This window comes from Drosophila virilis, chromosome 3 (assembly GCF_030788295.1).
Source record: "Drosophila virilis strain 15010-1051.87 chromosome 3, Dvir_AGI_RSII-ME, whole genome shotgun sequence".
In the NCBI taxonomy this organism is placed as follows: Eukaryota; Metazoa; Arthropoda; class Insecta; order Diptera; family Drosophilidae; genus Drosophila; species Drosophila virilis.
This window is the reverse complement of record NC_091545.1, coordinates 5,128,498-5,151,685: the sequence shown is the minus strand read 5'-3', so window position 1 is coordinate 5,151,685 and position 23,188 is coordinate 5,128,498. Positions and strand designations below refer to the sequence as shown.

Here is a 23,188-nt window from a genome sequence, read left to right as displayed (position 1 = left end):
GAGAGAGAGAGAGAGAGAAATAGTAATTGAAATGGATAATCTGACAAAATTCTAGGAAAAAGTTTTATGAAAAGGTCTCGTGAATAAGAAAAAGTGCAAATTATTTGGAAAAAATATGAATTAAATCAGATAAGCTCTTTAAAAGCGAGATTTGTTTTTCACTAGCAGAGAATATTACAAGGATTCTTCTAGGTAAAATACGCAAGAATTGTAATTAACAGAAAAGTAAATGCAAATGAGAAAACTTTGCTTTCAAATATGAAAATTTCCAAAAATAATAAATAAAAACTCCAATTAATAACATTTCATTGAACATATCACAAAATCGAAGACTTTAAAATGAATTTTGGATTTTTCAAAAATAGTTGCAATATTTATTATGGGTATTCCAAGGAATTCGTATAATTTATGAGAACATTTGCAAGGCAAGGTAGGGGGAGGGGTTAAGGTAAGGAGGACAACAGCCAGACGATGCGCACGTCATCATGACTAAGCCATGCCCAGAATAGGGGCGTGGTGTTGGTTAGTTGTTGTAGCTCTATGTGAGGTTATGTTGCAACATGGCGAATGACTAAAAAGGCCAAAAACAAAACAGTAAAGCAATAAAACCAAAGCTAAAGCAAAGCATTCGTGAAGTGGACAGCGACAGTAAAACAAACAAAAACAAAAACAAAAAAACAACTTGAGTCAGGCGAGCAAAGATGAAGTAGAAGAAGAAGCAGTTGAAAAGAGCAGAGAGCTAAGCAAAGTGCAGGCATTCAAGTCGAAAGACTGAGGGGGGGCTGCAGCCAGACGCTATTGTAAGGCGCAGGCAGAGAGAGAGAGAGAGAGAGTAAGGAAGAGAGAGCGGGTGGAGAAGAGCGTCTGCGGCTGCTGCATAGTGAAACTTGGCGCGACGTCGAGTGGGCTGCCAGCTGAAAGCTGAGAAGAGTTGGCGCCGTCGACAGCTTTTCAATTTGGGTTGACAGTTGCCGGCGTCGACGTCGCAGTCGCCGTCGCCGTCGCTGTCGCCGTCAACGTCGCTCTCGAGTGCAGCTTTTGGCAAAGTCGAAAAGTAGCCTACATAGCGAATAGACTGGAAGGGGGCGGGGGGGGGAGGTGAAATTGGGCTGCGTGTTGAATAAATAATTAAGCTAGCATTAATTTAATAAAAGCAATTAATTGTAGAAATTATACAAAACGCTTACATTAATTTTAGGCTTTTTATGAAATTACACATAATTAATAATTTGTTGTTGTTGTTGTTGTTGTTGTTGTTGTTGCTGGCATTGATTGGATTTCTGGAATGTCGCTTGGCTTTTATTGAATTAAATGAGCTTTGGCGCTTGAATTTCAAGTGAAATGCAAAACGAAACGTTGGAAAATTGTAGAAAAGCATTTTTTTTTTTTCTCTGTTCAGAAATGTTAGAAGTCGTCGTATTAGATAGAAATTAACGTTTCTGCTCTTCTTATTTCTTGCTAAATTAAAATTTTAAAATAGGCAAAGAAAAGCCTACAAAATGTGAAGAGAAGAAGAACTTAACAAGCAGCTGTGAATTTATTAACAATTTAAGCATACGAAAATATTTGTTAACTTCAAAGAAGTCTTTCATTCACATTTGCCATACAAAGCTTTTATTCTTTTACACTTTTATACAATGGAAATGCACACACATATTGGAAAGCTTCTCAAATCAGCTGAGAGAGCGAGAGCGAGAGAGAGCCACACTCATCGTAAGATCAAAAAATTCCAACAGTTGAGAGTTGCTCTTCAGTTCATTTTCCAAGCTGGAATATACGATAATCGACAGGCATGCACAACAACAACAACAGCAACAACAAAAACAACAACAACAACAGCAGCAACAACAACAACAGTAAGAAATGCCCCACTCAGCGGTCAACAACAGACAACGCCAGCAGCGACGCCGGCGACGCTGTCGCTGCGACCGAAAAAAAAAACGACGTAAGAAAAAGAGCAGCATTAAGAAGAAGCCATGCGAAGAAGAAGAGCGAACGCATGAATATTTTTTTTTAGCTTAATTACGCGTAAGCTAAAGCAAACAAAGACAACAGCAGCAACAACAATAAAGCAAAAGAAGAAGAAGAAGCAGCTACACGGAAGTCGCCAGCAACAAAAACAAGCAAACAACGGTAAAGCACCTCAAAATTTTGTTGTTGCGGCGACGTCTAGGCAAAGCAGAGGAGGCGGGCAGCAGCAGCAGAGCTGGTAGGCGGAAGGTTAGGCAGGTGGGGAAGTGGGGGCGCTTGCATTTTTAAATAAACGACACACTTAATTTGAATTCTGTAATAAGCCAAGAATACATAAATACGAAAAACAACAAAGAAGAAGCAGCTAAAGAAGAAGAGGAGGAGGAGGAGGAGGAGGTGGAGGCGCAACAAGCAGCAACAAACAAAAACAACAGCAACATGCAACATAGTTGCGGCAATTTTGGCTCGTCGCATTTTTATGGACGAGTTCCAACACGAGAATTTTACACAAATTGCAGCGAATTCGCAGCGCCAAAAGCAGACAGAGCCGGGCAGCGGGAGGCGGCGGAAAGGGGTTGAGCGTGAGAGGGAGCGAGATGGAGCAGGAGGAGCACGCGGTTAGGCTAACGGCTTGGGATCCAATCAGTGCGACATTTGTGTCGCATAACGTTGTGTGTTTTTATTTAAATATTATGCACAAGGCAAAGCATCAAATGATAGAGGCTGACTGACTGAAAGATACCCTGTATGATGTACTAAGAGATATCCTGTATAAAAGTATTCTCTGGACATGAGAAATTGCTTGTTTAAAGTGAACACAGATAGCAGAAGAGAAAGCATCAAATGATAGAGACTGAGAGATACCCTGTCTGATGTACTAAGAGATACCCTGTATAGAACTATTGTCTACACATAAGAAATTGCTTGTTTAAAGTGAAGACAGGTAGCAGAAGAGAAAGCATCAAATGGTACAAGTTGACTGACTGAGAGATACCCTGTATGATGTACTTCACTATGCACATAGATATGTGAATAACTAAGGTATACCCTGTATAATATAATAGTCTTCTAAGCACACTAGAGGTGCTTGTTTAATGTGCGGTTTGGGTTTGCGGGTTGACAATAGATACCCTGTAAAATGTATTTCTCTTAATTAATGCTCAGCAGAGCTGGGCGTGGCACAAAATGTACAAAATCATAAAACTACAGAGAAAATTGCATTGTTCGCTAAAGAACTACTCAATGATACCCTGTAAGTTGCAATTTTTGGTAGCTCCTAAACCTTTATCTTTGGCTACAGGGTATTTGCATAGTTAAAATCTTCGTCTGACAAGAATAATATTTGAAATGCTCGATTAAATGTTGCAAATTTTGGCCGTAAAATGCACAAATCAAGAGAAATTGAAATTAATTACAAAAGTACAAGAAGTAGACCAGACCAAAAGAAAGGAAAGGAATTTTACAAATAATATGCACTAATTACCTAAATGCGACAGATTCTAGGCAAATACCCTGTTTTTCTACCAACTCAAATATTCCGAATAAATACAAATTAAGAATAATATGCGAAAGACGTCACGACCTTCAGTTATATTTATTTGTATTTACACAGACAACTGAATATGAAAAAAAATATCCGCATTTTGATAGTTTCCAAATAAAAGAAAACCTTTAAAAAAAAAGCTAAGCAAAGAACTTGTGCAAATAAAGCACAAGACAAAACAGAGAGAGAGAAAAAACAACAAAAACTCAAATCTTGCAAATGTCCAAATTTGATATTGAAGCCAATTTAAGCAACAACAACAACAACAACAGAAGCTCTTGAAACGTCAGCTAAAACTTGTTTTTGCAAAAAGTATTTAAAGCAATCAAAACAACAACTAAACAAATTTTACCATTAGTCATCGCTGCTGCAGCGACGCCAGCGGCAGCAGCGGCGGCGACAGCGACAGCGCCACCTGTAGAAAGCGAAGCGCAAACAATCAAATTCACCGCACTCCAATAAGAAAATAATTGCAAGTCCAGGCTGTGTGCAAGCGAGATGGCAGATACGACTGCTGTGCGGGCAGAGCGGCGGGCAGAGCGGCGGGCAGAGCTCTGAGCTTTGCGTTGCTAAGCCCAGCACTAAGCTGGCGAAAAGGCAAAGCCGATAACGGTAGAAAAAGGCTGTGTAAATTGAGCGCATGTATGTGTGTGTGCGTGTATCAAGAGGCTGCTCAATGGCAAAAGGATTAGTTTCCAGTGGAATTCGAAGCGCATGCAAATGGAAAGGCGCAGTCACAAAGGGGGCGCTGTGCGTCTTGCGGTTGTTTCACGCCCACACAGCTCCCGGGGCGAATTAACTGAAAGACAGTCGCTAGGCGCAAGCCACATTGACGTTGACATCGACGTTGACGTTGACGTCGACTGCGGCGCTTGGCTTTCAACGCCCGCGCAATTTAGCTAGCTGTAGTTGTTGTTGTTGTTGTTGTTGTTGTCGCTCGTTTCTCAATTGACTTTCTATAATTGCGTTTAATGTGTTGTGACGGAGCCGCACTCGCAATTACCCTAACCCCTGCTAACCATATATCCCCTCCCCCCTCCTCGTGCTTGTTGTGCAACTTGGTAATTCTATTTTTATTCAATTTTCTGTGTGTGTGTGTGTTTGTGTGTTTCTGCTTGTGTCTGTCTCGTTTTTTTTAATCGCACATTTCGCTGCACATCGTTTTCATTTTCACAAGAGATTTTCCGCCCCGCTAACCTCTTAACCACCCACAAATCGACGCCAACCTGCCTAGATCCAACTTAAGCAGCTTTCATATTATTTAATTTGATTCTATTTTGTTGCTATTTCGGGTTTTTGTGTGTGTGTGTGTGTGTGGTTGTTTTTTTGTCCCGTTAGGCTGCTTTGCGTAATCTATGCAAAAACAGGCCGCCAGGTGGCGCTGACGATGATTTCATTAAGATTACGCGAATTGATGAACAAACGCGACAGCTGGAAAATGTCTCGAGAATGTTTATTTTTTTTTTTCCATTATTTTCCATAAAGCAAGCTAAAATTTTAAAAAAGTTTCCAGTTTCAACGCGTACATTCTTTTATATTACGCCCCTTTACGTGCCTTTTCAGTAGAGTGCAGATAATGGCCGTCAGTAACGGTACTTTGTGTTTACTGTACTTTGCTTTTGTTCGTTCGTTGCATTTACTGGGCTTGGGAATTGTCCATTAACACTTGTTAACCCAATTTAAATTCAATTTCCATAGACTGAGTGTGCACGTACGTGTGAGTGCGTGCCTGTGTGTGTGTGCGTGTATGAGAGAGATTGGAACGTTGAGCACAGGCTGCATTGTCACTCAAAAGCAACACACACACACACACACACACGCACACATACAGACGCAGAGACAGTTACGTGCTGCAACAAGAACGATAATAAAACAAGTAATGCAAACGACGTCGACGTCGACGTCGACGTCGCAGCCAGACGCAATAACAACTTCAAGGCTTACCGCTCAGATGTGCGACAGAGAGCGCGCGAGAGAGAAAGAGAGAGAGAGGGGGAGTGCGCGCCTGCTGTTTGTTGATCAACGCAGCGTCGCAACATTGTTGTTGTTGGCAAATTTTCTCTTCGCCGCAATGCATTGCTCTGGTTTGACCTCCATTCGGCGACGCCCGAGGGTCGAACATGGCATCGAAGTTCGAGTTGGAGTTGGAGTTGCGCTTGGTTGGAGGCCGGCGTTTCAATTAAAAAAAAAAAAAACACGATAACCAAACAAAAACAAATATTAAAAGCACTCAAAGCACAGCAACAACAAATAATGTGTACACAGATAAATTGCGATCGTTGTGCAAGTGTGCACCCAAAAAAAAAAAAAAAAACAGAAAAAATTGAAAACAAGTTCTCAAGCCAAAAACTGGTCCAACGATCTTTTGAAATCAATGTGTGTACACTGACAGCGCGACAGGGGCGAGGCGAGGCGAGGGGAGGGGGGGAGGGGCGACAGACGACAGTTGTCGTTTTTGAAAGTAATCAACCATGAACTGTACAATTCTATCATTAATAATACTACAGAGCATCATATATCATCTATGCCAGATCAATATAAAAACTCACGATTTTTTTTTTCGATTCGATTCGATTCGTAATATTTCAAGTTGAGTGTTGTTTACCTGAAATGAAATAGAGAAACGTTGGCATTAATTACAATTGCAAACTAATTAAGTGATATTTGTTTAACATATTGTTCAGATTTTGGCGAAGCTATCCATCATGATTCTACGAAATTCGCCGTCTAGAATCGAAAAGTTGACATTTCTAGGTGCAAATAAAAGTGAAATTGACGGAAAGGTCGTCTGGCGCATCATTCAATTCAAATCTGAATCTAAAAGAGAGCTGCTCGACTAGAGAATACCCTGGCAAGAGCTGAGAGTAAATGCTTTTGTGATCAATTTTCATAAATAAAATATTGTTTGAAATGTTTGAAAACTTAATGCTTAGACAAGCCCAGCACAGCATATATGTGCTGAAGATACCCTGTAAACAGATTGAAATCTGGTCTTAACTCAGCCGGCATGTGCCCCTAGCTACCCTGTAAACAGTCTGAAATCTGTATCTCAATTCAATTCAATTGCGAAATAAGTGAGAAGAGTAAGCATATGCCTGAAGATACCCTGTTTCTTAGTTCGAGAATCTGTAGTTTTGAATTTAAAAATTTTCAAAATTTTCTGTTGGAAAAAATAAGTGGGTATACACTGTTTTTCATGTTTTTCTTTAAATTTCTTAAAAACATCTCTCTTAGTTCTCTGTTTTTCTTATGCTTCTATTCTTTCTTTCTTTCGAATTCTGCTTTTAAATTAGCATAGTCGTTTATACCCTGCCTGGCTTTTCTAAAGAGAGGGTACAAAAAACGTGTGCTTTTTTTTCGTTTTGTTTTCTTTTGACATAACAGAAAAATTCTGTCTCTGTCGCTCGACGCATGTTCGCTGGCTTATTGAAATTTTGTGCATGCTCGTACTTGTACTCCTGCGCGCGTGTGTGTGTGTGTGTGCGTGCGTGCGTGTGTGTGGGTGTGTGTGTGTGTGTAAATTGCGACAAGCAGCTGCCGTATCTCACAGATACGCACGGCACACATGTTTTGCAACATTTGCATAGAGTTAAATGAGATACATGTATATGTATGTGTATGTTTATGTGTACATGTGTATATGTATTTGTGTAGCGCATTTAGTCAACACTCGCCGTCGGAGTCGCCCACTCGAAATGGCCTTCCCTTAACCTTAGCTAAGCGCAGCTCACTTTAACTGTCGAGGTCTCTCTTTTGGCTGCAAGTTTCGCGGCGACTATGACTAAGAAAATTGACAGCAGTTGCAAATGACGTTTATTTCGCTTTTATTGCGTTTATCGATTGCCACACACACACACGCACAATCGACTTCCAGTTGCTTCGATCACGCATTTTATTTCAATTTGTGGAATTCAAGTCGGTTGCATTTTATTTGTTAGCAATTAACTTGTCTAGGCCTTACATGTCACATGCACACATGCACACATGCACACATGTACACATGCCCATATGCACACATGCACACATGCACAATGGGGTCGGTCGTTAACTCTTCTACTCTCTTTGTTTACAGTAAATTAACATTTGGATGTCATGGAATTTCGCAGTCGTGTGCGCTTTAAAGCTACGTGATGTCTTGCATGAATATATTTTATTTACATTGCGCGCGCTGTGTTTTACAGGTCTTGCACACACACACACACACGCACGCTCACAACAAATAATAAGTTTTGTCATTGACAGCGGTTAGCGCAGATGAGACGCAAAACTAAAGCGAACTTAGTTGACAGACCCAAAAACAAGCCAAAGCAGCGCAGCAGCAGCGCCTGTGATTGGCATATGAGTTTTTCGCCGCGACGCGACGCGACGCGCTCGCTCGCTCTGCCTCTCTCCTGCTGCTGCTCCTTTGCTTGCTTGCGTGGGCGCTGTCGCTTGCCTTTGAATGCCTTTGATGTAATGTATGAGCAGAGTGGAGAGTGGAGAGCAGCAGCAGCTGCAGACTGGAAGATTCTCGTACCACAAAGAGAGCTGCAGGCACCGGTTATGCGTGTATGTGTGTGTGCATGTGTGTATTTGTGTGACTTGCTTTAAGCGAAATGGCAACAACTCAACACACACACACACACGCGCGAACGTATGTAGGCAACTGCAAGTATGGAGTTTAGCTGTCCAACTCCTTTCACCCACTCGAAGAGCTGCCACTTGCTGAATAATAGGGCAGCCAGCGTTGCCACAGATCACAAATTGTGATTTCAGTGCAATTTGCAGCAAGATTTATGAGAGAAAGTACAGTAAAAACAGGAAGCATGAGAATTCGCAAAAACAGAATGAGAACTGTAAGGTAAGAAAAAAAATATATAAATAACAGGTGAGACCATTAATGGTTATGTATGTCATTCTGGCCGCTCACAAAGAACCGATCTTAAGCAGATACAAGAACGCTCCGAAAGTGGAGCATGAGAGATCTTGAAAAGGCAAACCTGACATTAACAAGTTTATGCGAGCTGAAAAAACCCGGATTTATGTATCACAATTTTATCTTTCCACTCATTTTTCGCATGCGAAATCAGTTGGACTATCGATAAATTGCATTTTGGAATTGTTGAAAAATAATTTCACAAAATAAAGAAAGATAAGAGAACTAAAAATTCTTGTGCACATTCCAAACGTATCTCAAAACTGTTTATTTTTTTTTTATCTTAAAATGGAGAACAAAGTTTTTTTATCTGACTTAAAAGTGTGGAAACATTTGCTTTGTACTTGACGTTTTTCCATTGAATACCATGCGAAAGATTAACGATCAGATGGCAGATTAAACGAGTTATGGGAAAATCTGCGAGTGACCATAAAAAACCCAAAACGATTCATTTTTTTTTTATGTGGCACGCAAAGCTGTTCACGAATGACTAATAGAAACCCCTTTCCCCTCTCCCTCCACCTTACCCATACGAGGTATTGGAGTGGTAAACCTGATGGTACCCTCAAAAAGAAACTAGCACAAAATGCGGTTTCCTTCTTATCGAGAGGGCTCGAAAACAATTCCCTATATAAAAAACAAAATAAACAGAGCGAGAGAGTGAACCGAAAACAGTTCCAAAAGTATTTAAACGTATTATCGCGATAAAAGCCAAGCGAATAGAGAACTGAGGCGAAAAAAAACAACAACAAAATGCCATAAATAAATAAAACAAAAATAAAACAAAAACAAAAATTTTTCCAGCAACGGCAACAAAAATAAAAATACAAACAACAATTTATGAGTCGCAATAAGCGAAAAGCAAATAAAAATAAAAGCAAAAGGAAAACAAAAATAAAATGTTAACTAAGCAGGAGACAGGGCGAAAGGGAGGAAGGAGGAATGGGGGGAGGGGGGCAAATAATTAAGGGGTAATTGTAATTGGCTGAGAGACTCGCGCGAAAACCAGCATAAAAAAACAAAAGCCAAGCGTTATCTGCGATTGCCCAAACTTAAAGTTGATTTGTTTTTATCTAGATTGTTTTTATTATCTCGAAATTGAGATACTTTTGAGAAGACAAGAAATTCGATACGCACCGAAAAGTGCACTTCATAAGTTTGAGAGGCTTTAAATTAAATTTATGGCATCATAAATAAATATACCAGGGGCATTACAAATAGTTCAGTTCAGTGAAAATTATCGAAGAATATGTAATCAGGCAAACATAACGCTTTGAGAAGCTTTCAATTTCTTGTGACTCATAAATACGATCGAGTTTCATTTACAAAAAAGAAAAGTCTTTCCACTATCAACATTTTCTTACATTTTTTGCGAATGTGAAGTATGTTGGGAATGTGAAGCATGTTGTTATTTTTTCACATAAGAAACCACATTTTATACATTGAACATTTTGATAAAAATGCAATGGAAACGCAGAATGTGAAGTTTGCAAATGTAACAAATGTTGAGCATAATGGAATGAAGCCAATAAAAAAAGTTTAGTACGATAAAATGTCAAGTTACGATAAGTTATCGATAACTTTATCGATATTTAAGCATGAACAGTGTTTGAAAACGAATCTTTACGGGAAATTGAATACCATAGTTAAGACATACACAGAAATATGCATACATTTATGAGAGCAAATGCTCTTTTGACATCTTCTAAACGTCAGAATCTACCGTTAAAGGCTTGTATTAGCTAGTACGTGTGCATTTGCGTGTGTGATATCAGAAAAGCAGAACTCAACAAAAATAAAAGCGAAAACAGCAAAACAAATAATCAAGTAAAGCGTACACAAGATAATAAATAAGAGAGATAGAGAGAGAAAGAGAGAGAGAGAGAAAAAGCAGAATTTCAATTGATAATCAAAACGAGAAAGTAAAGATATCCGCGGCACGCCGAAGATTTAATACCCTTCTGGACTTTTGGCATACGCTTTTGCAGATATGTGAGATTAGTGAACGCTCCGAAATGTTTGAGTTTGATGGAAATATCTTGAAAAACAGAAGTCAAACTATATAATATAGTAGTCCGATCTTGATCAGATTTGGCTGATAGATAAGCATGATAGTAAAACTGATGTAAAACGGATTTGGTTATGATATCTTGATAAACAAAAAACCTTTCCATACAAGAACTTAAGCTTCGAACGATCGTTCCTATGGCAGCTATATGATTTAGTTGTTCGATGTTGATAAGATTTTGCATATATATGAGGAGCATACGGAAGCATATAAATGCCGAGTTTGGTTAAGATATCTTGATATATAAAAAAGTTTTCCATACAAGAACCTGCTTTGCAACCGATCGAACTCGGCTGTTGATGCAGTTCTAGAATATATACGCTATAGGGTCGTTACATGTAGCCTGACAACATTAACATACCCTCCTAAAGGGTATAGAAAAGTAAGGGGCAATAAATACATCAACAAACGGACTAAAAAGGCAACAGAAGCAGAAACATCTTTGAGCTGGCAAAGTAATCAGAGTCAAAGAGCGAGAGAAGAGCTAACAGATAGAAAGGAGAAGAAAAGAAGAAGCGAAGGAGAAGAGAAGGAGAAGAGAAGAAGAAGAGAAGGAGAAGAAAAGAAGATGATAAGCGTCTGGGTTTTCACACGCGCCTCAAAACAAACCCATTCGGGAGGGAAGGGAGGGGGAGCAGCAGCAGCACCAAAAAATGTTGATGGGCAATGCCAAAGCGAACAATTGGAGCCAAGTGACAACAACAACAACAACAACAACAACATAAGCAACAACAACATCAGCAATAAAACATCGCCAGAATTTCGCATGGCTTCGCGTCGCGTTTATTGTTTGATTATCAATAGAACGAAATGCCGAATGGTAGGGAATAAAATATAATGCGAGCTGTGCCTGATAAGCGAGAAACGAAAAGGGAGAAGGGAGAAGAGAAGAAGAAAAGAAGAGCAGAAACGAAGAATATACAAAAGAGTACACGGCAACAAATAATAAACGAATTATGAATTATAATCATCATAAATTGTTGTCTCCAGGCGCCAGTTGCCTGTTCGATAAACCGATAACGATAACGATAACTCATAGATTGCTGTACCCAGACGCAATTAGCATGATCGATAAACCGATAACGATAACTCACGAATTACTGAACCCAGGCGCCATTTGCCTGTTCGATAAACCGATACCGATATCTCCCTCTGATGACAGCGGATTTTTATCTATCGATAAACCGATAACGATAACGGGCATAATTTAGTCAGAACAAGGAACACAAACATCATTCCCCCCCACAAGAACCCGGCAATTCGTGCAATAACGTCTAATATTTATTTTATATTTAATTGATCATGCAACAAATGCACGCTACGTAATGCCCTTATTTTTAGATAGCCAATCGAATAGGCAGAATCTGGGGAAAACTAGAATAAAATATTTGAATTGAACTCAAGCGTAAAGCAAATGTATCTTCAGCCAGACTAACCGCATAGCTATATTTAATATATATACACATTTGTCTAGATCTGGCTGGGAATTTTGCTATTCAATATCTTTTTGAAAAAACCCCAGTTGAAGGTCGCATTGGTGCAAAGTATATCAAAGAAAGTTGAGTGCATCGCGTTTTATTGGAATGTACACGACATTTGCCCATATAGATAATTTCATGAATTTGATGATGAAATAGTCCACAATGAATGGCATCAGACATTCTATTGGCTAAGGTCGGATGAAAACGGAACCTGTTCCATTTGTCTACTTCGATTTGTTGCATACTATGCATTTGACTAGGCGAATTAGCAGAAATGTTTGTAACAGTGTATATATATTCTTGATCTGCATCGAAATTCGAAATTCTTATTATTCGAAATTCTTATTACAGCAAGAAGCAGGTTTAGAGTATCCCCTAGTCGGGCAGTACCTACTAGTTTACTCCTACTTGTTTCTCTTAGTTTTGTCTAAAGAAAAACCAAACTTTATGTTCGACTTATACTGATCTTTTCTTTGGGTCCTTTATGATACATTGATTCAATCCATCTGTCCTTTATCCCAGCTTTATCACTCTTAGCTATATATTCTGTTTTTTTTTTTCTATCAGAACTAAGGATAGTTTCTCTATATAGCGATTCAATTCAGGCAATCTTTGAATAATAATGAATATTTCTATTCTTCATTCAAGTTTTATCACTCAACTTGTTGACTACAAAGTCTGATTCTTAACTCAAGACTGGGCAACAAAATTTTGTTACTCAGTTTCCAATTAGAACTAATATATTATTCAGTTCCCAATTAGAACTAATATATTGTTCAGTTCTCTATTAGAACTAATGTATTGTTCAGTTCCCTATTAGAACTAATATATTATTCAGTTCCCTTTTGGAACTTGTTCAGTTCTCTATTAGAACTAATGTATTGTTCAGTTCCCTATTAGAACTAATACATTGTTCAGTTCCCTTTTGGAACTAATAAATAATTGAACTTAATTCGAAACTCACCTGTTTCGCGCTTTCGCTTGCTGTTGGCCGCTGCTCCAGACTTGGACGACGTTTTATGCTGCTGCTGTTGTTGCTGCTGTTCTTCCTCTTGCTGCTGATGATGATAATGTTGTTGTTGATGATGATGTTGTTGTTGTTGTTGCTCTTGCGAGTGCTGCCTGATGATGACGCTGCGCTGACGCGGACGCCTCGTGTCCGTGTCGAGATAGACAATGGGCTTCAGATCGCAGCTGATGCCAATGCTAACCTGTTTGGCAGTTGGCTTTGCGTCCAGCACATCCACAGTGGCTGAACCGTTGGCGGAACCGCAACCGGAACCGGAACTGGGAGCGGCAACGACGACGAAATCGGACGCGTGTGAAGGATGCGACGTTCTCATTGGCGCATGCGAATTCTTAAAACGATCCTCTGGTGCTCTCTATATACGTTTCTCGTTCCCTCGCTCTCTCTCTCTCTCGCTCTCTCCTGCTCCCTCTCTCTTTCTCTTGTGTCGCTGTTTCGCTTTGGCTTATTTCGCAATTGGTTGCAAGCTCTTGTTTGTTTTTATTTCTCCTTATATTGTTCTTGTTTTTCTTCTTGTATTTCCAATTTGCTTCTAATTGGATTTGATTCGTTTTGGTTGGTCTTGTTGTTGGTTTTGTTGTTGCTCAATATTCTTCTTCTTCGTCTTACAATTTAGTTTACTGTACAAAAAAGTGACGTTTGCTATTGAAACGTGACCAAAGAAAATGTTGACTGGCCTCGCCGCCTTTTACATATCGATTGTTGAGGAATTAATATTTACAAAATTTCTTAACTTTTTTTTATTTTAGACAATTTATGTTAAATTAAAAGAGAATCTGCAAGCAGAAGAAATAAGTTGATTAGCGACATTTTGCCAAGAGTTCGAGTTAAGCTGTAAAAAATAAAACACTCTAATTGGACGTCCAATTGGAGCTGCCCAGTTTTCCCATAGATTAACCAACACTGGCCACTATTTTCGTTAGATTTACGAAAATTTCCATTGGCATCTTTTGTGTGCAAAACAACAACAATAAAATTAACGTTGCCAGACGCCAATTTGTGGTTTTTGTTTTTATCTTTTTTTTTTCTTTATGGTGCGGCGCACAGTGGGTCGAAAGTGTGGCAAGACGAGACAAAAATTGGATGGGCGTTTTGCTTGTCAGATTTGGATTTTTAAATAATTAAATATAAAATAAAAGAATTGATCTTCATAATTCGTGCACAGATTATTTAACATAAATATGAAATATGAAAAATATATTAGACACGTTTAAGATTTAAATGAAGACATAAATTAATATTTATTTTTGATTTTTTTTTTGCAATAATATATCGATACCATGCAACTGCAAGTTCTTTAGATACTCAAATTTAAGTTTAGTTAACCCAAGACTCGTTTTTTTTGTTTGGTTTTAGTTCAAATTTTGTCCACTGTGCGGCGTTTTGTATGAGAACCGTTTTGGGTGACTGCCTGTGTGTGTGTGTGCGTGTGTGTGTGTGTGTTTGTCGTGCCGAAATATAAAACTACGCAAAAACTATAAAAACATGCGCCAACAGCAACAACAACAACAGCAAAGCAGCGTAGCATAAAAGCAATAACAAATTCATAGATTACGCACAAGGGAGCGAACGTAAGAGAAAGAGAGAAAGAACACACACACATGTAAAGTGAACTACGCACTTTGCGTCGCAACGCATGGCAAATATGTTCTTGGAACTTTCAAAGCGCTTTGCGTTAAAAAAGAAAAAACCAAAAAAAAAAAAGGTGTCCAATTGGCAACTTTCGTTTGGGGTTGTGCGTGTGCGAGCGTTAAAAACAAAATTAACAACTTGTTGGGCGGCTGGACGGTGGGGTTAGGGGTGAGGCATACACGAAAAATAATGAATGTGTGCGGCGAGAAAACAAAAATTAATGCAAACAAAAAGCCGGTTCTCAAGCACACACACACACACATACACACAGACACACATAGTCATAAAAGCGAGAAAAAGTTGCAAAGATGCTGCCGACGTTGACGTCGATGTCGACGCCGCTGCTCATAAGAGAGAGCAAGGAGTTGCAGCTGCTGCGATGGCAAGCATAACAAACAAATACGCGCACAAACACACACACACACACACACACAGCAGGCAGGCAGGCAGGCAGCGCCACATCGACCGGCGCAGACGTCAACAACAAAATTCAAGAAGAAGCAGCAGCAGACCGCGACAGAGCAGCGAATTAAAAGCTGCGAGGCGGCAGCGCACGAACCTCTCAGTTAACCAGCCAACACAAAAAACGGCAAAACAAGTTTTTGTTGTTGTTTAGTTTGTTTTTGTTATTTGCGAGCTGGGCGAGCCACAAACAACCGAAACAACAACAACAACAACAACAGTAAATGTATTTGTATGTATTAATAAATTGAATTTATTTGCAAATTGCGACACTTTTTCGCACACACACACACTCACACACGCGCGCGCAGTTAGCTTTGTGAGAGCGAATTGCCAAATATGTTTAATATGCACACACACTAAAAAAAAAAGTGTTGCCAAACGTTTTTCGGTTTATCACCTTTTGCTGCAGCCGCTGCTCAAGCGAGGACGAGCCTTTTCCTAATCAAATTTTTACTTTAATATTTTTACTTTTGGCTGGCGCGTAAAACGTCTGCTTAGGCCGCCGATTGCTGAGACTCTGCCAGTGCTGCAGCTGCTGAAGGCTGCGGCATTGCTGGCTTTCGTTGTTGGGCGCCTGCGCAAGCGCCGGCAGCGGCAGCGGCAGCGGCAGAGCATTCATGCGCGCTCTCTCTCTCTCTCTCTCCCTCTCTCCCACTCACTGTTTGGCGCTGTTCAGGCTCTGCCCGGGGGATTCGCGAAATTGTCGCTTTGCTGACGTGGGCGCGCCACCATAGGCGCTGGCAGGCAGGAAGGGGGGGAGGGGGGGGGCTGCTGCTGCTGAAGGGGGAGTGACCGACTGCCTGCCCGCCTGTTTATTTCAACAGACACGTAAGGATTTACGTAGCGCGGAGTGGATTACGAGCGCGTCAGAAATAGTTTCTTTTGCACAATCAACAAGGCTCAAGTAGGAAGACGGGCAAGGGGGGGAAGGGGTGTAGGAGTGTGTGTGTGTGTGTGTGTTAAGGAGCAGTGTTGTAGCTGATGCGAAGTAGAGGCAGGTCGAGGGTTTGTTGGCCGGCGGCAGAACGCGAAACTTGCGTCGTGGGCAGACTTAATTCAAGACACACACACACACACACACACACACACGCACACACACACACACACACACACACACACACACACACACACACACATACGTGTATTTCATATTTTTAGCTCAGAAAATGGCACAGTTACATTTCTAAAGAGGCAAAAGGATTGGGGCAGGCCACTGAAACGCCCACGCCCCCTTCCCCTCCACCTGAAACAGGTAAGCATATGGCTGGCATATATATATGTATGTATATGTGTGAATTATGTATGTATTTATGTATGTATGTGTATTATGAAAGGGCAACTTTCTGGTAATGCGTGGGAGGAGGGGGGGGGGGGGGAAGGGTATTAGAATTAAGCTGGCATTAAGCGGCTTTGCACGGTCAACAGTTTGGTTTTTAACATTGAAATGCTGTTTTTTATTTTTCGATTTCCACCCACTTTTCACCGTTTGAGGTGAATTGTGCAATATCAGTGAAAGACGCTTTGGAATAGAAATGAATCAATTAAAATATTTGTTTTTTTTTTTTTTACAATAGAATGGAATGTATACTTCTTTATGATATTTGCGCGCTTTACAACACTTTAAAGTAGTTGCATGTAATCTTAACACCAGCTTGAACCCCAATTAGTGGCCAGCAAACAACCCCCCCCCCCCCCCCTACTGTTATGCAGCCCTTTGGCTAGTTCTCGAACAGCTGTCGTGTCGGTTGGTTGTTTGGTTGACAGCTTGCGGTTCCTTGAATTTCACTTAATTGACAAGTGTGGGTGCGAGAGAGAGAGAGAGAGAGAGAGAGAGAGAGTGAGAGAGTAGCTGCTCTCTTGGCTGTATTAAAGTTGTGCAACAATTTCATTTGTCTTTAAATCTTTTACAGCTAACAGTGCAAAGTCGACGCAGGCAGCGGCACCGACTGCAGCAGCTCTGTCGACGTTAACGCGCAAGCAGCAAATGGTTTTCAGTATCCTTTGCATGAATGACACGCGCGCTCTCTCTCTCTCTCTCTGCTCTGCTCTGCTCTCTTGCTCTCTGACTCAAAACTGTTCTCACGCGCACCGGCGACGCTGGCGGCGTTTCTTTGATGTTTATGATGACGCAGCGCTAGGCAGAAAGAGACACACACACACACACACGTGAATGCATATGTATGCACCTTACGCAGGCTTCGCAACAACAAATTGACTCGCTGTAAATGTGAATGAATATAACGGTCTGGAATTATATTAGAATGAACAACAACAACACCAACCAAGCACAGGGTGACGTTGCTTGGAAGAAGAAGAAAAAGAAGAGCGTCAGACGGCGCCCGCATTTGCCAGCCATATGGAAAGTTGGCATTTTTCCTGACGCGCAATATGGAAAAGTACACAAAAGCCAAAGACACATACATATATAAAAATAATAATACAATTAATGTTGACTAACAAGAGGCAGTTCTCACACACACACACACATACACATACATACATATAGGCAAGCGTCGCTCGCGGCGTCACCCTGTATTGAAATTGTTGTTAAAATACAAAAAAAAAACAATTGCTGTATACATACAACAAAGTTCGTGGCAAAAACAAGTTAAAAATGCAATTGAAAACGTGTATAAAACGCGCTCTCTCGCTCGCACACACACACACACGCACACATACACACGCAAGCAGGCTACGTGCGCTACTTTGAGTTCATCGTTTTCAATTCATTTTGAGTTTCTCTCGTGGCTGCTGCTTGCCACAGCAACAAACCACTCAAGCCCACACACACACACACACACGCACAGGCACTCAATGCTTAAACGTATTTGTGCTTACTTTTCATTATATATATATATGTGTGTATATATATATATATTTTTTGTTGATGTGCGCGAAGAAAAAGGAAGGGAAAAAACAAGCATTCACACTGCGCGCAAACACTTGGGCCGCATTACATTTGGCGAACAGAAAATTTGGGAATTTTTATAGAAAGTGCAATTGAATTTGCGTTATTAAAACACTCGCCATGTTGCGCTCGCTCGCTCTTTTTTACACACACACGCACGCATGAGACACAATGAAAACTTTATATCTTCTTTATTTTATTTTTTTCCACACTTTTCCACGAGCCCGTAGAACGAGCGACTCGGCGTACGCGTTGTTCAGAGAGTTTTAGTAGACTGGGTGGGCCAGTGTGCGCGTGTGAGCAGAATGTGCAAAAATACCAAATTCGAATGCACCAATTATTGCCAGCTTGAATTGAAAAATACTAAGAAATATGCTAAAGCGGGTATAATATCAATAATTTTCAAGCTGGTCACACTTATTTAAAAGTGGTGCTAAATAAGACCTTGCATATGATTGGCATTATTTGGCGCGCTTTTTGAAATTCACAATCAAAACGCATTTTTAAGCCTAATTGTTGATTTACATTTGTTGCATATAATTAAATGACTAGCAGATGGTAGCAAATGGAATGTTTGCCTAAAGAAAAGCACAAGGCGTGCCAATTTCCTGCCCAAAAGCAGCAGCGAGCTCCACACCTCCAACACCGCCGCTGGCTTCCTCCTACATGGTGCTGTCCAGCATGTCCACCAGCCGCTTAATCTCCCGACTTAAAGGCAAGAGAAGGGTTCATATGGATTAGAGACTGTGACAGAGAGTTGTGACCCGAACTTACATGCGCTGACTGAGCTTCTCGGTGGGCCGCATCGACTTGGATATCTCCTCCGTTTTGGCCAGCAGCTGATACTGGCACTTGATGTTGGCGTCCAGGGCATCCGTCAGCTTCTTCACCGCATTCTTGTGCACCTCCACATTGTCCGCCGTAATGGAGCTGATGGAGTGCAGCAGATTGCCCAGATTCTCCATCAGATTGTCCACCGAGGTGGCCAAATACTGTGCCTCCAGCTCAATGTCGCTCAGCACATTGCCATCCACCTCGGGCACATTGCGGGATTGCAGGAAACGCGATATCGGCGCGGAGGGCGTTGTCTGTTCGGAGTTGTTGTGGTCCGTGGTGGCGCGCAGTTTCGACTCCAGATTGTGGGCCACAAAATGATGCATGGCGCCGGTGCTGCTCGTGTCGCCGCTGCCCTCCAGCTCGTAAGGAAATGCTGCCGATTTGGCAAAGAGCTTGAAACAAGCGTGGAATATGGCAATAAATAGTACTCACTGGATTGCAGCGACTTGGGTCGATTTGTGGGCTTGCTTGGCTCGTTGGAGCTGTCCTTCGAGTTGCTGTTGCTGGGCTCCTCCTCGTCCTCCTCCTCCTCGTCGTCGTCGTCATGGTCGTCATCCTCGCCCGAGTCCAGATTCATGTAGCTCTCGCTGCCAGGCGGCGGCACTTTGCCGGCCGTCGGCGTTATGTCCTGCAGCACATGCTCGGGCACTGGACCCGCATACTGGGCCAGAAAGGGTATCTCCGAGTAGGAGGCGGGCGTGCCGCAGGCGTTGTTGCGCTGCTGCTGCTTGTGGCTGCTGCTGGCGGCATCCTCGCCGCCGGCCTCGTCTGCGTAGCCGTAGCGTGGCCGTATGGGTATGTCCTGGCTGCGACGCGACATCGAAACAATATCAAAAATTCAACTTAATTAAGTAAAACTGCAGCAGCTCAATTCTTTGTTTGTTATGCTGCGCGTTACAGTTCAGTGTAACGATTGCAAAGACTATCGACTATCGCTTAATGTAGATACGATTACAGTTCAATGTTACCAGCGCATTGGTAAAATACGATATGCGTTTCATTTTACAATTGAGTAAATTCTTCACTATCGCATTGTTGTCGAAATTAAGTAATTAAATGAAACAATTGTATTTGTTGAAAGCAAGTACAAAGATTAATCAATTAAATTATTTACATATTGCACACTTTGCTTGAACAACGCGCGCTCAACTTTTGTCTATCGCCCAACGCCATCGATAGTATCGCTTAAGTGCATGCATCTTGCACTTATCGATATGTATACGATATATACATCCCTAATTTTTACCATAAACAAAAACAACTTCGAGCGGTTTGGACGCGTCGCGGTCGGTTTTCGCGTCGTTGTGTTATATTTTCAAACAAATGGCCGCCGACGCGTATGTTTCGGCAAAATCAAGTGTTAAATGTTTTATAAATGTAAATGTGTATCAACGTTTGATCAGTGTGCGCCAGCCGAGTGCAGCGTTTAATTTTTAATGTTTGAAAATTGTAAATGAAACAGCGGTAAATAACAAAGCACCGTTTGCATAAATGTGCAAGTGTGTGTTCGAGTCATTTTGTGTGTGCGTGTATTAAAAGTCCGACAAAGTGCATGTGCACGGAAATAAAGTGCCGCAAACGCCAAGTAAAACAGATGAAATAATATTTTGCAATGTCTGCGAGTAAATTGCAAACGCATCAAGCTGATAAATGTGCTAAAATTAAAGCATAAAACAACCCGAGCAACTAGCAGGTATCGATACACACACACACACATACATAGAGAAAGAAAAAAAAACCGACGGCGAATGCAGTGCGTGTGCAATTGTGTGTGTGAGGGCGACAAATTCGCTCTGTGCATATGTGTGCGCGAGTAAAGGAAAAGAAGAAGCAAACCTGCGTTTGCGTTTGCCTTTGCATTTGATTTTGCGCTTTACATGTGCGCCCGTTCCGGGGTTCAAATTCCAATTGGAATTCACAAGTTGCGCATGCGTCGCCGCATTCTTAAAAATCTCGTGTAGTGTATATTTTTTGTGTATGTGTTTTGCAATAAATCTTCATTCAGCCACTCAACGCCAAGCGGCAGCTGCTGCAACAACAACAACAACGCGAAGGTAAGCCAAAAAACTACACTTGCTAAAAAAAAAAACGGAAGAAAAGAATTTTACGAGAGCGCCTTAAATTAATTTACGTTCCATGCGCTCACTGGAAGAGAGCGAATGCAGCAAAAAAAAAAAACTTCACTTGTGCATGTGTGTGTGTGTGAGTGTGGATTTTGCCTGTTACTCTTTGGTCTGGCATTTGGTTCTTTGGCTTTTCTTTTCTATTTTGCTGCTGCGGCCAACTTTTGTTCTGGCTGCTTTGCCAGTTACGCTTATTCGCTTGTTTTGTGCTTTACGCCATTGTCTTGGCATTCGCTTGGGCAGCCGCTGTCGCTGCCGCTGCTGCTGTCGCTGCTGCTTCTGATTCTGCTGCTGCTGCGCTGCGCTTGCAGTGAATCGTAATCGTAAATGGACGCATTCAGCTGGCAAAACTTCGTTCAGTTTTTCTAACCTGCAAATGCGTTATGGTGCACACATATTGTGAATATATGCATATATAAATCGGATTGTATTTTTTATTTATGAAACTTTAATTTTGCTATCTGCTCGCTTTATCAATCAGAAGTTTTGTTGCTTTTCTTGCTCTATTTCATTTCGCTTTGCCTCTCTACGCTCGTGTGTGTGTGTGTGCTTTACTGCTGCCTTTGCTATCTACCGTTATGTTCGATTGCGATTTCGTAATAACTTTGAATTTGCCCGACCGCCGACTGCGATAATATTTATTCGCTTTGCCCTCTCTTTCTCTCTCTCTCACTCTCTCTCACTACACACACACACACTTGCACTTATAAGTGCGCCTGCTGTCTGTGTATTTGTGCATAACTGTGCAATGGCAGCAGGCGGTGTGTGCTTTTGTGGCTGTGCGTGGGCTGCGCTTTATTTATCTGTCTTTCCATCAATCGACTGATATCGGGCAGAGTGCGGGGGCCGCAAACAGCAATTGCAGCGATTGATTTTAAAGTTGATGTAATAAAATATTCATGAAAAGTGCACAACACTTCAAGAGGAAGAAGAAGAAGAAAGAGCAAAAAAAGTAGATAGTAAAAGTGTAAATAACGGTTTATATTTAATGTGCCATAATATTGCGGCGAACTCTCAAGGGCGATGTGTGTGTGCAAGTGCAGCGGATTCCAATTGGAATCCAATTTTGTGCACGTTTTAATTCACAATAGGAATAGTATACCAATTTTGAATGGTAGGAAGAGTAAAAATCTTATATTCTCAACAAATCGAATCTTGTCGACTCTTGTGAATCATTTATCGAGTGGAAAGTGTTTTGATTGGATTTATTTGTAATATTTCGGCTATTAACTGTAAAATTCTTATATTGCTACACGCCGCTTTGACCCACATCACTTCACACACACACTCACACATACGCACACTTTGCTTCATTAATGATCCTGCTGAGTTCCACTATAAACAAAACAAAAAAAAAACAACTAAATTAAAGTGTTTTCCTTACCAGCTCGCACTTCAAATTTGTTTGTTTATGTTCTTTTCGCATATTATTTACATGTGTGCCGTTTAGCCGCTAGAGGGCGCCACTTGAGCAAATGTGTTGCGCTCTTCGACCACTTTGTGTGTCGAGAGCATGAGAACTGGAAGTGGCTTTCCAGTGCCAGGAAAGTCACTTTCCAAAGAATGCCCTTTTGTGACTATGAGGTATCATGGATCTCCACACAAGCTGCAATGGCTTTAATATTGCTTTTGTTGTAGTTGTTGTTGTTGTTGTTGTTCTTCGCTTTGCGGTACTTACAATGGGCGCCTCGCTTTTGACCTGGTGACCCAGCAGACAAGAGATTCGTTTAGCGTTTAAGGCGATTTCGACAAAAGTGCAAAAACTTGGCTGAAACAGCAAGAGAGTGGTGGGGGGGAGAGAGCCGATGCCTTGCGGCCGATTAAAAGCGCGTCTTAATGCGATTTGCATTTGGTTATATGCCATGGCCTAAACGGGTCGTGGCTGCAAAATCTAATTGAGGAAATTCATATTTATTTTTTTTTTTTTGGTTTTTGTTTTTGTTGTTTTCGCGCCTGACCCCAAAGTGCATAAAGTGCTCACGTGCGACTCCTTTTGGGCTCAAGTCATGTGCGTGGCCAATTTCGTGTTGCCTACCTCCTCCCCCCATCCACCTGCCCCGTTCCCCCTTGGTCCGATAAGCGTGTTAATGGCTCATTAGCGGTCTCGACTGTAGATTTGTGTTTAGGCCAAAAGCTATTACACCAAATTGCTAAAATATTAACGAGCTTCGGCGGCCTTTTAACTTTTGGGCGTGGGAGACACCTGTTTTAGCCCCCC

General features: G+C 41.2%; 3 protein-coding genes across 8 annotated transcripts in view; 1 reads left to right on the top strand and 2 right to left on the bottom strand.

Annotated features, from left to right (window-relative positions):
- Positions 1-18,291, bottom strand: part of Hipk (Homeodomain interacting protein kinase) — a 48,888-nt gene extending 30,597 nt beyond the window's left edge. Inside the window, exons 1-2 of the mRNA XM_002046441.4 lie at positions 17,941-18,291; positions 12,943-13,781 (exon numbers count right to left, since the gene is read on the bottom strand). Of these exons, the coding sequence (XP_002046477.3) occupies positions 12,943-13,321 (379 nt within the window). The 5' untranslated portion in view covers positions 13,322-13,781; positions 17,941-18,291. The remainder of the gene's footprint in view (positions 1-12,942; positions 13,782-17,940) is intronic.
- Positions 18,292-18,523: 232 nt separating this feature from the next.
- Positions 18,524-21,433, bottom strand: BORCS6 (BLOC-1 related complex subunit 6). 2 transcript variants are annotated; one of them, XM_070207963.1, is made up of 4 exons: positions 21,341-21,433; positions 19,280-19,653; positions 18,785-19,220; positions 18,524-18,718 (listed from the first exon to the last, which is right to left on the bottom strand). In XM_070207963.1, exons 2-4 carry the CDS (start codon positions 19,422-19,424, stop codon positions 18,673-18,675), a joined length of 627 nt encoding a protein of 208 aa, XP_070064064.1. In that variant the 5' UTR covers positions 19,425-19,653; positions 21,341-21,433; the 3' UTR covers positions 18,524-18,672. The 2 variants fall into 2 exon arrangements, with proteins under 2 accessions (XP_070064064.1, XP_002046476.1); XM_002046440.4 differs by lacking the exon at positions 21,341-21,433 and having other exon boundaries at positions 19,280-19,767.
- The window catches only part of klar (klarsicht), a 171,637-nt gene continuing 168,551 nt past the window's right edge, over positions 20,103-23,188 (top strand). For all 5 annotated transcript variants that reach the window (XM_032434628.2, XM_070207952.1, XM_070207951.1 and 2 more), the window contains exon 1: positions 20,103-20,901. The gene's annotated coding sequence lies outside the window, so the exon portion shown is untranslated. The remainder of the gene's footprint in view (positions 20,902-23,188) is intronic.